This window comes from Orussus abietinus, unplaced genomic scaffold (assembly GCF_000612105.2).
Source record: "Orussus abietinus isolate OABI.00-Male unplaced genomic scaffold, Oabi_2.0 scaffold10, whole genome shotgun sequence".
Lineage (NCBI taxonomy): Eukaryota > Metazoa > Arthropoda > Insecta > Hymenoptera > Orussidae > Orussus > Orussus abietinus.
Window position 1 is genome coordinate 109,359 of NW_019396009.1, and position 15,073 is coordinate 124,431.

Genomic DNA, 15,073 nt, shown 5'->3' on the forward strand with positions numbered 1-15,073 from the left:
GGCTTTACCGGCCGAAACTCGGTGTATACGCGCGAAATCAGTTTTGCCATTTTTTCCATTTATGTCATATATGTATTTTACGTGCATACATCACAAGTGACAGTGAATCCTGGGTGATTTCAGCCTCGTTTTGATGCCGCATGTGAATACTCTGGCACAATTAACGATCGTGAAATGCAACGAGCGAATTACCACGAATTTTCTTCCGCCTAAATTAGATGGAATTGCATGATCTTGATGTCACATTTATTTTTTCATCGAACGTACGTAATATATAATATAATATTTCAGTTCAACCGATCGTAGTTGTCACTTGAATGTCCACTCATTTGTGATAGCAGAGCTGACAAAAAACGATATTAATTATCACGCGTATTTTTCAGGACTAGTTTATGTATATACACGGTCTGCCCATGTAGTGTATCTTGGTTGCCTTCAAGAGTAACTCTTTTTTTTTTTATACATATATGTTAACTATATCCTTCACAAAAAATAAGTAACGGTCACATGGATTGCTACCCAATGGATATATGTACTTAACTATTGTTCCATCATAATGATAACAAATTTCTTGAATTAGTAAAACATTCTATGCTAAATGGAATTAATTTGGAATGTCATTGATCAAGCTTTTCGTTTGCAGTACAAATGGTGGCAGTAAATTACAGATTTAGGCTGCTATTGGCTGCCCTATCGATATTTTTACTTTGGCAATCTACAAAAATGTGGGCAAAGTTCTCATGGGACAATTCCATCGAGCTGCAAGAGATAAAGGTTTTGTTTTATTTGTATCTACTTGCCGAGATTTAAACTAATTAAACATGTTAAGGGTACAATGAACGTATACGGATAATTCACTCGTTTGCTAATAGTAGTATTAAATCTTATGTAGCATAGTTACAGGATGAAAAAGAAAAGGCTGATACCGAGTCAAAAGTTAGGCCACAGAAAGTATCGGTTACCGTATACTACGAAGCATTGTGTCCCGACTCAAAAAGTTTTGTTGTCAAGCAGTTGATTCCAACATATAATGCCATACCAGACAATATACAGATAGAACTGATACCCTATGGCAAGGCAAAGGTGTCGTCACTAAATTATTTCACACTCGTGTTTTCCTTCGTGTTTGTACGTGTGGATCGTCCATATTACATGATGTATGCATTTGCAGACTTTCAAGAAAGGGGACAATTACCAATTTATGTGTCAGCATGGTCGGATCGAATGCGACGCAAATATAGTTCATGCTTGTGCGATCGACGTCATTAAAGTACCATTTGTGCAATTAAGTTATGTCTCTTGTATGCTCAAACACAATATTCAACCACTAAGCACGATGAAGGCTTGTGCCAAAACGATGCAGGTGGACTACGAGCCAATACTGAATTGCTACAGAAGCTCCAGAGGAACGGAGCTCCTAGCCATGTACGGGGAAATGACGGAAGCACTCGATCCAAAAATGTCCTTTGTACCAACGATTACTCTCGATAAGGTAAACTTTGTTTTTAACACGATTCAGTGCTTTCTCGATTAATAACTGTTGTTTAATACTCACGTTTACGCAGAAAGTGGATAATCAGCCAGCTATTTTAAAAAATTTATTGCAACAAGTGTGCCAACGAATCCAAGTGCAGCCCCTTGCCTGCATGTGAAAAATATTCAAATGTACAGGATCACGATTTGTACTCCGGTGTACTTTTACTTTATACGAACAATAATGACATATCGTTTTGCTAGACAACGTTGTTGTTTCTTAATGTTAATTATAATGTACATGAAAAAGGTATGTTATCGCTTGAAAGAATTAAAAAGTATAAATATTCCGTTTCGTACTACAACACTGTTTTTATTATCGCATCTCAAAAGCTGTTCATTAACGTATGACAAAGATCAAAGTTAAACGCAAGAGTATCAGCGGAAGCTCGGCGATGACTTTAGGAACACTCCTAAGTTTGATGATACTGGAATAGCGTTCAACTTTTACGTAGAGGGACGGATATGCCATGACCGACGTTTCATCGATTGTCATCGATGTTCGTCCCATTCGTCAAGGCTTCGTCCCGAGATGCTCGAAATAGTAACATCTTATGCGAAAGCTTAGACTTGAATACAGTAATTAACAAAGTGACGATTTTTTTTAGACCGTATATGCAAATAACCGTTAAAGAGTCCGAAGATCGAGATAAAAATGGCATCCTCGAGCATAAATCGCGCTTCAAAGGACCTATACCAGGTGTGCGTGACGATCATCGAAGCGAGATATTTAGCTCAAAATGCGAATCCCACGGTGGTGGTGAAAATTGGCAATCAAAAGAAACGCACCATAGTTCGAGAGAAAACGGACAATCCTTATTACAACGAGGTAACGTCTCGTTTAAACGAAAAACTACGCAAGTTCCGATTCTTTTGCGGTCAATCTACATAAACGCAATACTTGCAGTACTTCGTCTTCAGTTTTACCTGCGGTTTCGACGAGTTTCTAAGCAAAAGTGTCACGATAGCTGTGTACCTTCAGACTTTCCTAAGAAGACTGAAACTTTACAGCAGCACCGACTTTGAAGTGGCAACCGTGTGGGATCAGCCGAGTAATAAATTAGTCATCTTTCCGATTAATTAGCCGGGACGAGTGGCTGACCGTTTCCTTAATTCGTGTCCTTGACGGCAGATCATCAGTTCCTGCACAAGTGGGCAATGTTAACGAATCCCAAAGACATTTCCGGGAGATGCAAAGGTTTCGTAAAGTGCGACATAACGGCCATTACGAGGGGACTGAAGCCAAATGTCTACCCGGACACGGACGGGGAGGAAGACATCGAGGGGTACGATCCGATCTATTAATTCGTTCAAACTAGCCGGCCGAAGGGATATTTTTCCCTCAACCCTTAACCTTGCACCTTAGGAATCTGTTGCTACCCGTTCGAGGTATTAAAGTGAGGCATAAAGCCCGATTTCTATTCGCGATTTACTGGGCGGAGGATTTACCAAAGTTAGATTTGAAACGTTGCTGCCACGCCGAGACGCGAAAGGTATACGTGCAGATATCTTTCTCGGGGATGAAAGTGAGTAGTCGTTATTTGCGGTATTCCGCGAGTACCGGGATACCCGGGGATGTTGTAACATAAATATTTGTGCAGGGTATCACGAATAAGCAACGAGTGGCTTCCAAGATGAAATTCCTCGAGAGAATTATTTTCAAGGAAATGTTTCCTCCGTTATGCTGCCGAGTTAGAATCGCCATAAAGGCTGCGACGAGTGGCTGCAAGGGACGCATCGTTTCTAATCATATTTTAAATTTGAGCAAAACGTTTAGTTCCGAGAACGAGCGAGGTAACGTGAAATGAACCTAATCGGTTTGATATCGTAAGTCCTGTCTCTCTCCCTCTCTCCATCCTCCCCCGCTTTCTGACTTTCGCTTCCATTTCTAGAATTCCTTCCTACATTCGGGCCGTCGTTTATCATTTTTTACGGTAGGGAGGAATTTAACGGAGCCTATTATCCTTGTAGAAGACCGATCGGCCAACCGGCTTATCGCGGCAAACTTCTACTTTCGATGAAAACGGAAATGGACGATCCCGAAGCTTCGTTCGAAAGAGGCGTACAAGTAGAGGAGATATCCCCGATAACTGAGGTGAATTAGATCACGATTCTTAAACCCGATAAGACGTTAGACCCGCTCGATTTTCAAACGTTTCGATCGATCGAACCCGTTGTCGCAGTCGAGTTTTTGGAGTACGGACGAGTACCTCCTGGTCGGCGTACTTTTTGACTTGTGCATCACCGACGGATCTCGATGCAAAACACGTACCGTTGCATTCGAGATCGGATTGGCCAACGCGAGTCGGCGATTTTCCAATCCACGGAATGGTCAGGGGAACTGGGACAAATCCGTAGGTAAGAACCAGCTAGGCGAGGACCCCTTCTTGTCATTAAAGCGACCCTTCTCGATAGGAGACGTCAAATCGGAGGAGAAGACCGAGCCTCTGGGCGAAAGCGCGCCATCGAGCAAAAGTAAACGCGCATCCTTAGGGGCGACCAAACCTTGCGTAAATATCAGATTTTTCTGGCCGAACGTAGAGTGGAGAATACTAAATAGCAACAGTCTTCTGAAGCTCGCCGATTTCCTCGTAAGAGTCGTCGTCGTCGTCGTCGTCGTCGTCGTCGTCGTCTCGGCTCGCTTCGATTTTAACGTCGCCGAGTATCCGCTTATTTTCGAGAGTCGAGCAAAGCGGAAGCGCTGTATCCGAAAACTTTCGTTACAGGAAACCGAGCTTGAGAAATTGGACGATTTAATCGCGGTGGAGCACCGACAAGCTTACGAGAGGTACAACGAGATGGTCGGGACGTTGTCGAGACACCTGTCGGATTATTTAGAGAAGATGGACACGAAAATCATGGAGGAAAACGGTGGCACGACGAAACTCGATAGATACCGAATGACCCTGTGTCGGGAAGAAATCGAAAGTATCATCAAAATCGTGGAAATCAACGGACCACTCCCGAATAACAATTACATCAGAATCGCGACGATACACGCCTACAAATACCTGCACAAGATCCGGCAGCTATGCCAAGATGTAAATTATTCTTATTACGCGGGACTCTACCGGTAAAGAGAGATCATCCTTTTTCATCCTTCGGGGGCGAATCAAAGTTACGATCGTTTCAGCCGCAACACGGTTTCCCGGATGTGTACGTTTGGATGGTCACCGGATCGAAACGCGTAGCTTACGCGAGCATTACCGCTGCCGACATTTTCTACGGAGAGGAAGCCTGCGGTCGAGGCATAAAATGTGGCCAACGAGTCAATATATCCTTGACGGATCCCAAAGATGGGAGGACGGTTTACGGATACGATTCTTACGATATCGACTTGCTTTTGTGGCTTGGGAACGCGAAATACCTGAATGCCTGTTGGAGCATGATTCCCGCAGGATTCGACAACGCCGTTCAAACCGATCAATTCCCGCAGGCTTTCACTTATACGGAATCGCACGTAATTACCCCTTACCTTTATCTTAAGATACTTCTCTTTATTCTCTGTCTTCGCGGTTCCATCCTTCGATTACAGAAGTTTCAACTCCGTGCACACGTGTTTCAAGGACGGTTCGATCCCGGCATGGACAGTTCGGGACTCATGGATCCGTTAACGAGAGTTAAATTTCACGGGCATTCGATGTCCACGCAAGTGAGTCAACCGACGATTCTCCGAACCGACTCCGGGGCGTTACATGGATTTCTTTTCCGATTCATCCCGATCAATTTGCGAACAGGTCATCGGACAAAGTCTCGATCCGTTTTGGGACCAAACCCTCATATTCCCAGTGGTCGATATCTTCGGTACGCGATCCGGCATCAAGCGACTTCCCCCGAAAGTCATCATCGAAATATTCGACCAAGATTTCTGCGTGAGTTTCCCCCCCGCACATTTTCGCACATTTTCGATGAGATTTCTGTGGAATGACTCGTGTCAAGAGCGACGAACACCTTCAACAGGGGACGATGGAACCGTTTGGAACGAGTTTCGCGGAACCGATAGTCAACGTTTCATCCGAACCTTATTCGGTACCGAAGTTACAGTGGTACAAATTCGCCTCGGGAGATGATCGGCTTGGAGATGCCAACGGTGCCATTCTGGCGGCATTCGAGCTCATCGAGGTGCGGGAAAATCCGGGGAAGAGTCAGACATTAACGTAACGTCACCGACTAATTTCCTTTACCTCAGATGGGAGAGGAGGACGCCAGGGTCGAATCCGTGCGCGTTAAACCAGCGAAAAAATTATACAGCATTCCAAAAGACATTAAGCCCAAAATGACGACTCATCGTTTGGAGATCATCTTTTGGGGCGTTCGGGATATGAAACGGGTACACCTTCTTCCCGTTTTGAAGCCTAAAATCATTATCGAGACTGGTGGGGTGCACGTTAATTCGGAGATCATGGAAAGTGCCAAGAAATTTTGCAATTTCCAAAAGACGCACGTTGTCATCGACCTGGTAAAGAGGAACAACGCGTTGCAAAGTCAAAGAGGATCTCGCCAACGGCTGATCGGACTCATTTTACTCTTTTAGGAAATGCCAGATAACGACATTTATTATCCACCCGTATCGATCAAGGCATACGATTCCCGGGGATTCGGTTGTTCGAAATACCTTGGAGTCTGTTTTATTCCTACGGTGCACGTTTTTCTTCATCGTTTAATAACGGAGGAGGAGTATAATTCACAATTATTTAATTCTACGGGAAATCGTGCCGCAGAGCTCTGGTATTCGTCCAACGTAATACGTACGCAAACGTTTAACAAATGTTACCACACGGGTCGGAATTAAGGTTCAATTATATTTTCTCCATCTTCCACAGTACCTCTGCCTCGCGATTATAACCCCGACGTGGAGGAATCAAAGGGTTTGATCTCCTACAAGCTGCGCAACCCTGCGAAACCGCATTTAATCAAGAAAACCTTATCGTTCGTTACGAACTCAAAGGTATTCGAGATGCTAACCCGATGCTGCAGGAAGAAGGAGGAAATCATTTACGGAGACGACGACGACGGAACGCACGACTGGTGGAGTAAATATTTTGCATCTTTACAGGTAATTCGACAGATAACGAGTAATACTCCAGTCGACCGAGAAACCACGATATACTTGGCGTTTTTCTCAGGAGGAGAAAGATATCATGGCCGGGATAAGGAGTCCACGATATCGGCGTAAATCCGTAGCCACGTTTAAGGTAAAGTTAACGTTTCAAAGAAGGTGGGTTACGCCATACGACCGATTGAAAATGATCACCTGAAATTTGCCAGATATATACCTCGGAACTGGAGACACAGCCAGAGTTTGCAGGATTCCAAGACAGGATTAGAACGTTCGAGTTGGTCAAGGGAAAATTGGACAACGAGTCCCGCGTATATAAAAAAAATGTCGTGGGAATATTTAAGGTACGCGTTGCACGTAGATACGATATCTTCGAATATAGATATAACATCTCGGAATACAGGGGTACATTGCCCTCTATCGCTGGCCCCATCCCGGAAACGTGCCATGTAAAACAAAAAGGGGTAGAGACGCGACGTACGGCATCTGCGACGACTATCCTTCTCAAGAGTCCATCAAAGTCCTCGTACGGGTCTACGTCATCAAAGGTACATCTCCCGATTCGTTCGGCTCGTTCCGATCGACGAATATTTCATTAGATCATTTTCAAAACATTTTCAAAATCAATTTCAGGAGTAAATCTGCATCCCAGTGATCCTTTGACAGGAAAGTCGGATCCATACCTGCGCGTCGTGTTAGGAAAAACATGCGTTAACGACAAGAAAAATTACATCCCAAACGAATTGAATCCAACATTCGGCAAGTAAGTCATCACTCGTCGAATTCAATTTTTCCAAAAGTCAGTCACTTCGACCGATCTTTCTTTAGATTGTTCGAAATTAAAGCGACCTTTCCGAGAGACCATACCTTAACGATACAAATATGGGATTACGATGCTACCAGTCCGGACGATTTAATCGGGGAAACGAAAATAGACATTGAGAATCGGTTCTACAGCAGGCACCGAGCAAACTGCGGCTTGGCCAAAACTTACGCCAGTACGGGGTACAATGTATGGAGAGACAAGGAGAGTCCATCGCAAATCTTGCAATTTCTATGCATGAAAAACAATCTCCCCGTGCCGGAGTACCACGAAGACGTGGTCAAAATCGGGAAAAAGAGTTTTCCCTTTAACGCGGTCTTGGAACACCCTACCGAAGCCGGTAGTATTTTCCCAATTATCCATTACGTTACTTCGTTAGGAGATATACAAACTTGGATATTAATTTCATAAACGATACGTGGTTTCCAGACATAGAAAATTGCATGGCACTCAATGTTCTTCACCAGTGGGACAAATTTCCGATTTGTGGGCATGCCCTCGTGCCGGAGCACGTCGAAAGGCGTTCACTTTTTAATCCAGAGAGGCCAGGACTGGAACAGGTATTTCTAACGAGTCTCTCTCTTAAATCACCCCATCACGGTGGGCCATTTCCAGCCAGCAATCCGTTAAAACAAACGGTGACAATTACTCTAGGGCAAACTGGAACTTTGGGTCGAAATATTCCAAGAGAACGAATTGCCTATGAAACCACCGATCGATATAACACCCCACACCCCCGAGGATTACGAACTTCGAATAATCATTTGGAACACGGAGGACATACCTCTCGTGGATAGTCAGTTTCTAACAGGGGAGAAGTGTTCAGATATTTACGTTAAAGGGTAGGTGCCACGCTATCTACTACTTCTTCAGACACAAGAGTAATACTAGTTTCAAACTATCGCACATTTACCCCGTTTATTATTTTCAAATATTCATTATCGATTATTCTCATTGAAATCAGGTGGATCGTTCACGATGACATTCAGAAGACAGATGTTCATTACAATTCATTGACTGGAGAGGGTAATTTCAACTGGAGATTCATCTTTCGTTTCTCGTATTTAAGTAGCGAGAGAATGATGGTAATTAAAAAAAAATTGTCGACTTTTGCAAAAAATGAGACAGAACAAAAGGTCCCGTGCAAATTGAACTTGCAAGTGTGGGACAGTGATCATTTGTCACCCGACGATTTCTTAGGTAAATTTAATCTCGACAAAAAAAAAAAGAGCCGATTAAATCATTTAAATATATGTCAAATTGTATATTCTTAATTAGGCGCACTTTCCATCGATTTATCGAGGATGCCGAAAGGGAGTGCAAACCCAAAAAACTGTACTCTCAAAGTTATGGATCCAGAGTCTACTACCATAAATCTGTTTAAAACCATGCGAATGAAAACCTGGTTACCATTTACTTACAGGACCGAAGCAGGAGAATACGTCCAAGCAGTAAAAATTATTTTAATTACCTACCGATGTGGAATTATAAAACCGAGTTAAAGTATTTTTTTTGTCATAGGGCAAGATCGAACTAGAACTGATATTAATGCTCATAGACGAAGCGGATAAAGATCCTGTGGGACTGGGGAGACAACCCCCCGAACCTCTCCCTCCACCAAAGTATACCAATTTGTATTTTCAATCGTTATCTTTCAGAAAGTGAAAGCAAACCAGGCAACAAATCGTTTTCTATCTTACAGTCGTCCCGATACATCCTATTCCTGGTTACGTAACCCTTGGAAGGCATTTCGTTTCGTGGTGTGCAGATATTATAAATGGAAAATTATATGCTGTATTACAGGAGTTCTGGGAGCCTTACTCGTCGCATGTGCGGTGTATGCCTTCCCCGGTTATTTCGTTAAAAGACTGTTGGGTGCCTAGCAAGTATTCGTTTTTTTATTAAGTAGCTAATCATACCCAACCATACTAATTTCGCTTGCAGTATTTCCTCCCTTTCTTAGGTAACAGATACACTATTTCATGTAAAGTTGGGAAATGGAATGTTTTCACTCGTCCAATTAATTTCTTTTCAAAAGCGTCCAAGTTAAGTAGGTATAATACGTCCCTAAATTTCTATGCGATTAAAGTATATATTACGCCCTTCTATTTCTAAATAAAATATAATAAATTCAACTAAAAATTTGATAATGAACAGTGTTGAGTCGAAAGAATTTTAAACATAAGCGTCAAATTACTCCTCTTCCGCCGGCCGGGCCGCAATCCCCGGCCGTGACCGACTCCGTGATTGGACGACGTCACCGGCCCAATCACGGTTCATTATCGGGCCGGTGTATCCGTGGCGTCACCATGCTTCCGGTGGAAAGATGGCGGAGCTCAAGTCGAAAGGCAATACAGCTTAGGTCCTACTGGCACAAGGATGAAGAGCCAATCAGTGCTGCTTTTGGTTTCGTGTAACACTTCCGCCGGAGTTTTGATTGGTTTGTCATCCACGACGCTTTAACGCGCCGGGATTTCGGAAATAGTTTCACACGTGGCGAAGTCCAGCGAAGTTGGAGCAACCCAAGAAGTAATTACCTATAAATATATTTGAGTAAAAAGTGAGATACAGAAATAACAAAAAAGTAAATAAAAGTAATGAAAATTGAATAAAGAAAGCAACACTAGTACCGGATTCGTACATGGAGTGAAAATCCCATGAAGAAGTGAAACGATTCTAGGTTCTTGATGTAAATGTATGTTTTTACAAAAATAAAGACACAGTAATAATGGCATTATCAAAAGGTGAGTTTTTCAACTTATATGGAAAAGTTGTAATCGACAGGCAGTTGTAACTTATTTATTTGTGTCACTTGGTATCAGCTTGTGGAAATTTAACCTCTTGAAAGCTCTGTCGATTATGTCAAGACTTTTATCTGTTAAAAAAAAAAAGAAAAGAAATGATAATCTTACTGCATATTTTCTAGAATTGTTGCAATGTCTAAATTGTGACGAAGAGCCTATAGCAAAGCGTTTGAAATTTGCTCATAACGTCTTGCATGATACTAATTTACCATTCATTCATAAGAATGATGTTATTTTGCAATGGTTATGTATGACTTCGCAAAAGGACTCAAGAGTATGGCAAACGCTGAATCTATGCTTGTGCTCTGACAATGTTGACGGTGGAATTACATTAAGGCCAGAAATAAAAGAAAAACTGATCGATTCATTAATTGACTCGTTCAATATTGGAGTAAAGACAGGCTACTATGACATATTAATATGTTGTTGCTGGATATTTTCGAATGTAGGAATGCAGCAGTATTTCAGAACCAAATTGTCGAAGTTTGGACAGTTTTCTGAATGTTTATTGAGATATATGTACAAATTTTTAAAATCCAACGATAAAGAATCCAAGTATGATTACGTCAACGATGTTGCATTAAAGACTGACCCTTTGACAGAACTGTCCTTAAAGGCTGCAGTTAATTGCATAGAATGCAACGTGCAAATATATAAACAATCTGCTAATAAGGACGAGTTTACAGAAATGTTTTTAAACAATATTTTATATGCTTTGTGTGCTCAAATAAACACAAACGATACAAATAGATTGGGAGCAGAAACTCATAAATGTCTTCAACATATAGTATTTGGGAAGTTCAGATATACTCGGTACAAAGAATATGTACTAACGGATGTAGAAAGTATCCCAGCAAAGTTGTTCTCAACATTGAAAAGTAATATACTAACGACAAACATTGAAACTAATTCAGTAGTTTTTCTGTACATTTACCGAGCTGCAATAAGTTCTTATAAATACGATCCTGTGACGCTTGACAAGATATTCAGATATATGATTAATTCGGCAGGGGCACATAAAATTAAAATTCTAAGCTCTGTTCTTGGATGTCTAAATGACATTGCTTTTGACTTCAACAATAAAGTTGAAGGCACAACATTGACATCTTACATCGAAGATATTATTGAAGAATTACTTTCCAAAGAAACGTTAAATACTATTGATCACACTGTTATTAGTAGAGTTTGTAGTTTGAATCCTCTTATTATCGAAAATAAGTTACCAGCCATATTGAAGAAAATATTACCAATGGAAGGGAATTCAGAAACTGAAGAAAATTCTTTGGAGAGTCTCACAATCGATATCGTGGAAGCTAGCATTCGCTTAAGAAGGGAACAGAAGCTTGTATCGTGGTTCTTAATGGCATTAAAACAATCTCTGATGGAAAACAAAATGTTCAGTGGAAAGAAGCATGTTATATTTCCATTGAAATTCAAGTTGAGATTCACAAGGTGTGTCGAAGGTTTAACAAGTTCCCAGGTCATAGATGTTCTAAAATCTATAATGTTTCACTTAAATATCGATTGCACGGAAGCTATCAAACTTATGCCTTCGAGTAAGTGTAACAAAACATATATTAGTCCAATGTTTATTATAATTACATCTATGTAATTGATTTAGTATTTAATAGGTTCAAGTTCTGTGATGATAAGAGGGACCATTGAATTATTGGTTGCTTTCTTCAATGGTGTGCGTATTGCCGAACATACCGTCCCACATACCCTTCAAGCAAAGTTTTTCACAGTTCTTACAGAACTAGGAAATACATTGTCATTATTAACTGAGAAAATGCTTTCGTTAAAACATAATAACAAAATTAGCGTTGCATTACTCTGCGCTATATTATCATGGAAGGAAATGTTCAACTTAACAAAACATTATGCTTCAAAGATAACTTTAAACAAAACGAATTCTTTGCCATCGTCTGACCTTTGGCAGAAATTAGTTCAAAGGGTCATCGAACATGGGAACGAGAACTGCAAAATGGCCGTGGTATGATTTAATAAGAAATGTATAAAATGCTCATTAGTTACTGTTGTTTTTATAGAATTTTACCGTTTCAGAATAAGATCGTGCTACATGATTTGAAAACATGTGAAGAAGGTGAAAACGAACCACTAGAAATATTAAATGATTTAGTAGGAAATCCAACTTGTTCCTGGTATCTCATATTGAAACATTACCCCGAAATACTACTATATTTAAATAACGTACAACAATCAGAGATAGCATTGCAATTATTTGCCAACGAAACGTTGCAAGGAAATAATGGTGAAGAATGGTTTATGATCTTGAGCAAAGAAAGTTTACTGGAAAATAAAAGTTTTATAGTCGTTTTGCTGTGTCAAGTGCTCGTTCATCTTGGAAGAGAGATCGCCCCAAGTTTTACGAGTTCATTGACAGAATGCATCGATACTGTAAGAATAGATTACATTATTTTTTTTTTTATCTAAAGTTAATTCACAATAAACCCGAAACTGTGACTAATAGGTAAAAGTGGCAGAAAGCGAGGAAGCTGATGACTCGGAGATTCTCCACCTCCTGAAAAGTATAAAGGCAAAAATGGAAGAACCGAAATGGACGTGTGTAGAACTTGAAAGTTCCTGCAACATTCGGAGATATATAGATATCTTGCGACACTTACCCTTGTTACATTTGTCTACAAATCTCAAGACTTTAGTGTTTATAATTATATATTCCGTTAGCAGAGAGTGTTGTCAATCTGAAAATGTGACGACGGCATGTAACAAAATATTATTGGGTAATTACACGTTATTAAAATTATTTTCTAATATTTTCTACATTATCCTTATATAATTTATTGGTATTACATCGTACGCCATTTACTGAAAAAGATGCTAGATTCAATGCCAGTACAAATGCTAATACACGATGTTTACTGTTTTCAGACGCCCTGGAGAAAAGAGGTCTTGATATATTTCAATATATCAACCCAAGACCACCGATGAGCGAGTTAGCGAGTAATAAAGTTTACTCAAAAGCTTTTAAATATTTCTTGAGCAACGTCACCTCATACGCTACCCTTAAACCTCTAATCACGTCGGAAGAATGTGATGCGACATCCGCATGTGCTCTATTAGAGTGTATAGAAAATATAAAGTCAAAGTTGACCTCTGAACAAAAAATAATTTTTAAGAAGGTAGAAAGAAAGTTATGTCGGAAAATTGTCAATGCCTTTCCATCGCAAATTGATGGAGTTGCCGATATAAGAAATATAACGGCGGTATTGAAAGCTGCTGCTGTATACAACGAGATCCGGGACGATCTTGACGAGAAGATTAAAGCGGCTCTGAATTATATTTTTCTGGTAGGTTGTATACCGTGTGGATTTTTTCAAACGGTGTTGTTTAATATATTTAATAAATGTTACTTATTGTTTCAAGAACGAAACGGTGAATGTAACCTGTCAAGAGAAAGATCTCGTTCAAGAAGGCTTGGTACTAACGGAAGTACTTTTGAAACATTATAAGACCTTAAAGATCGAAACAGAAGTTGCGGATCGGATATGGGTTGCAACTCTCGCAAATCCTTACAAAAATGTATTAGTTCCTTTACTGATGGCAACACCGTCCTCGCTAAACAAACTGCTGCATTTACTACACGAGCAAGTGGTAAGTTTCGTGTGCCGAACAAGTTTTTTTATTAACGTATACGCGGAATATTTTGCCTGTACGTGGTCTACAAGTAATACACATCCATTTACAGGCAGTTGGACTACAAGAGACAAACCTGACACTCGTCGACAATGCTTTTTTCATCTGGGATTGCATCTTGAATGTTGATATGTCTGTCGCACGTAAGAAGCTTCGATCCACTGCAGTACACAATCTCTTTTACGTAATAGGAACTACTCCCATCTCGAAAGAATGTTGGTTAAAAGTATTAACATTTTTCCGAGGCATCCTTGTATCAAAACATATGTTTGTTACGCCACCAACAATAGACCTAATCATGCAGAACGCTATGAAATCGTTACGAGAAATTGGTATACTAGCATGTACAAATGTGATGTCATTGTGCTTATCGATACTAAGAATTTATACGAATTCCATTATGGACCGACTTCCCATGTTGTTGCTGGTGTATCGAAAGGTAGTGAAAATTACCATAATAGAATCCCGAAAGGATCAGAAATGCTTTGACAACAAACATCTGAAGAGTATTGCTCTTGACATAGAAAGGTATGTACTCTTTCTTCAAAATTACCTTCTATTAGCAGTATTTACAGTTTTTTTTTTTTTGTAAAATTATTGCAGAATGGCAATTAGTTTAGTAAAACTGAAAAGAGACATGACAAGAATCAGCCCTTACGTTATAGCTGATTTTGTGGAGTTCTTCTCCGAGGGAGTCGTACCAACCGACATAAAGGTAAGATATTAATTTTTCAGTTTCACATTTGCCAATTCTCAGACTTTTCAAATAAAAATCAACATCAAGGCTGATCAGATTTCTTAAACATTATTTTACAAATAATTTGGTATTTCTATATACTCCACTTTTTATTATAATTGATACATTATGATACGCTATCGTCATCATTACAGAATCCTCTAGAGAATGCTGTGAGTCATCTTTTTAGTACCTGTGACCCTCATGCGATATCTTGTCTATCGCGAGCTTTGCCACCGGCCAAGCAAGAAATATTTAAAACTTTATATAATACTTACGCAAAGTTTTACAAATTCACTGGGAAAATCTAAGGGTGGTATATGCAAACGCCGCTTTTTTATTTTTTTCCCCCTTTGTATACGAGATATTTTGTACGGCACATAAATGATAATGAATAATAAAGCACGTTGCATATAACCGTGTAATAATTCGACAAAGTACAA

The 15,073-nt window shown here is 40.2% G+C and overlaps 3 protein-coding genes across 4 annotated transcripts; all 3 read left to right on the top strand.

Annotated features, from left to right (window-relative positions):
- Positions 1-59: 59 nt before the first annotated feature.
- LOC105699893 (GILT-like protein C02D5.2) lies at positions 60-1,741 on the top strand. 2 transcript variants are annotated; one of them, XM_023434373.1, is made up of 5 exons: positions 60-263; positions 644-774; positions 898-1,083; positions 1,172-1,492; positions 1,566-1,741. In XM_023434373.1, the coding sequence occupies exons 2-5, from the start codon at positions 649-651 to the stop codon at positions 1,650-1,652; spliced, it is 720 nt and encodes a 239-aa protein (XP_023290141.1). In that variant the 5' UTR covers positions 60-263; positions 644-648; the 3' UTR covers positions 1,653-1,741. The 2 variants fall into 2 exon arrangements, with proteins under 2 accessions (XP_023290141.1, XP_012280721.1); XM_012425298.2 differs by having other exon boundaries at positions 904-1,083.
- A 109-nt stretch (positions 1,742-1,850) lies between these two features.
- LOC105699595 (otoferlin) lies at positions 1,851-9,511 on the top strand. Its single transcript, XM_023434378.1, is given in 25 exon segments — positions 1,851-2,362; positions 2,441-2,585; positions 2,666-2,819; positions 2,900-3,059; positions 3,135-3,327; positions 3,892-4,124; positions 4,260-4,574; positions 4,667-4,993; positions 5,069-5,185; positions 5,271-5,555; positions 5,557-5,655; positions 5,723-5,992; positions 6,068-6,281; positions 6,357-6,659; positions 6,661-6,728; positions 6,802-6,936; positions 6,996-7,140; positions 7,226-7,355; positions 7,421-7,755; positions 7,845-7,975; positions 8,070-8,257; positions 8,380-8,615; positions 8,694-8,866; positions 8,937-9,037; positions 9,118-9,511. Coding segments are annotated over 25 exon segments (4,812 nt in total). The 5' UTR covers positions 1,851-2,188; the 3' UTR covers positions 9,299-9,511.
- Positions 9,512-9,827: 316 nt separating this feature from the next.
- On the top strand, positions 9,828-15,047 carry LOC105699860. Its single transcript, XM_012425241.2, has 10 exons — positions 9,828-10,159; positions 10,342-11,775; positions 11,851-12,212; positions 12,284-12,637; positions 12,711-12,981; positions 13,130-13,548; positions 13,625-13,852; positions 13,947-14,422; positions 14,498-14,609; positions 14,786-15,047. Exons 1-10 carry the CDS (start codon positions 10,144-10,146, stop codon positions 14,939-14,941), a joined length of 3,828 nt encoding a protein of 1,275 aa, XP_012280664.1. The 5' UTR covers positions 9,828-10,143; the 3' UTR covers positions 14,942-15,047.
- The last annotated feature ends 26 nt before the right edge of the window (positions 15,048-15,073 follow it).

Excerpts from the sequence above, each read along its gene's own strand:
- LOC105699893 (XM_023434373.1), top strand. The coding sequence starts at position 649 with ATGGTGGCAGTAAATTACAGATTTAGGCTGCTATTGGCTGCCCTATCG. Across the intron at positions 1,084-1,171 it reads TACCCTATGGCAAGGCAAAG|ACTTTCAAGAAAGGGGACAA; the intron begins GTGTCGTCACTA and ends ATGCATTTGCAG. Across the intron at positions 1,493-1,565 it reads CAACGATTACTCTCGATAAG|AAAGTGGATAATCAGCCAGC; the intron begins GTAAACTTTGTT and ends ACGTTTACGCAG.
- LOC105699860 (XM_012425241.2), top strand. Across the intron at positions 11,776-11,850 it reads TATCAAACTTATGCCTTCGA|GTTCAAGTTCTGTGATGATA; the intron begins GTAAGTGTAACA and ends AGTATTTAATAG. Across the intron at positions 12,638-12,710 it reads TGACAGAATGCATCGATACT|GTAAAAGTGGCAGAAAGCGA; the intron begins GTAAGAATAGAT and ends TGTGACTAATAG.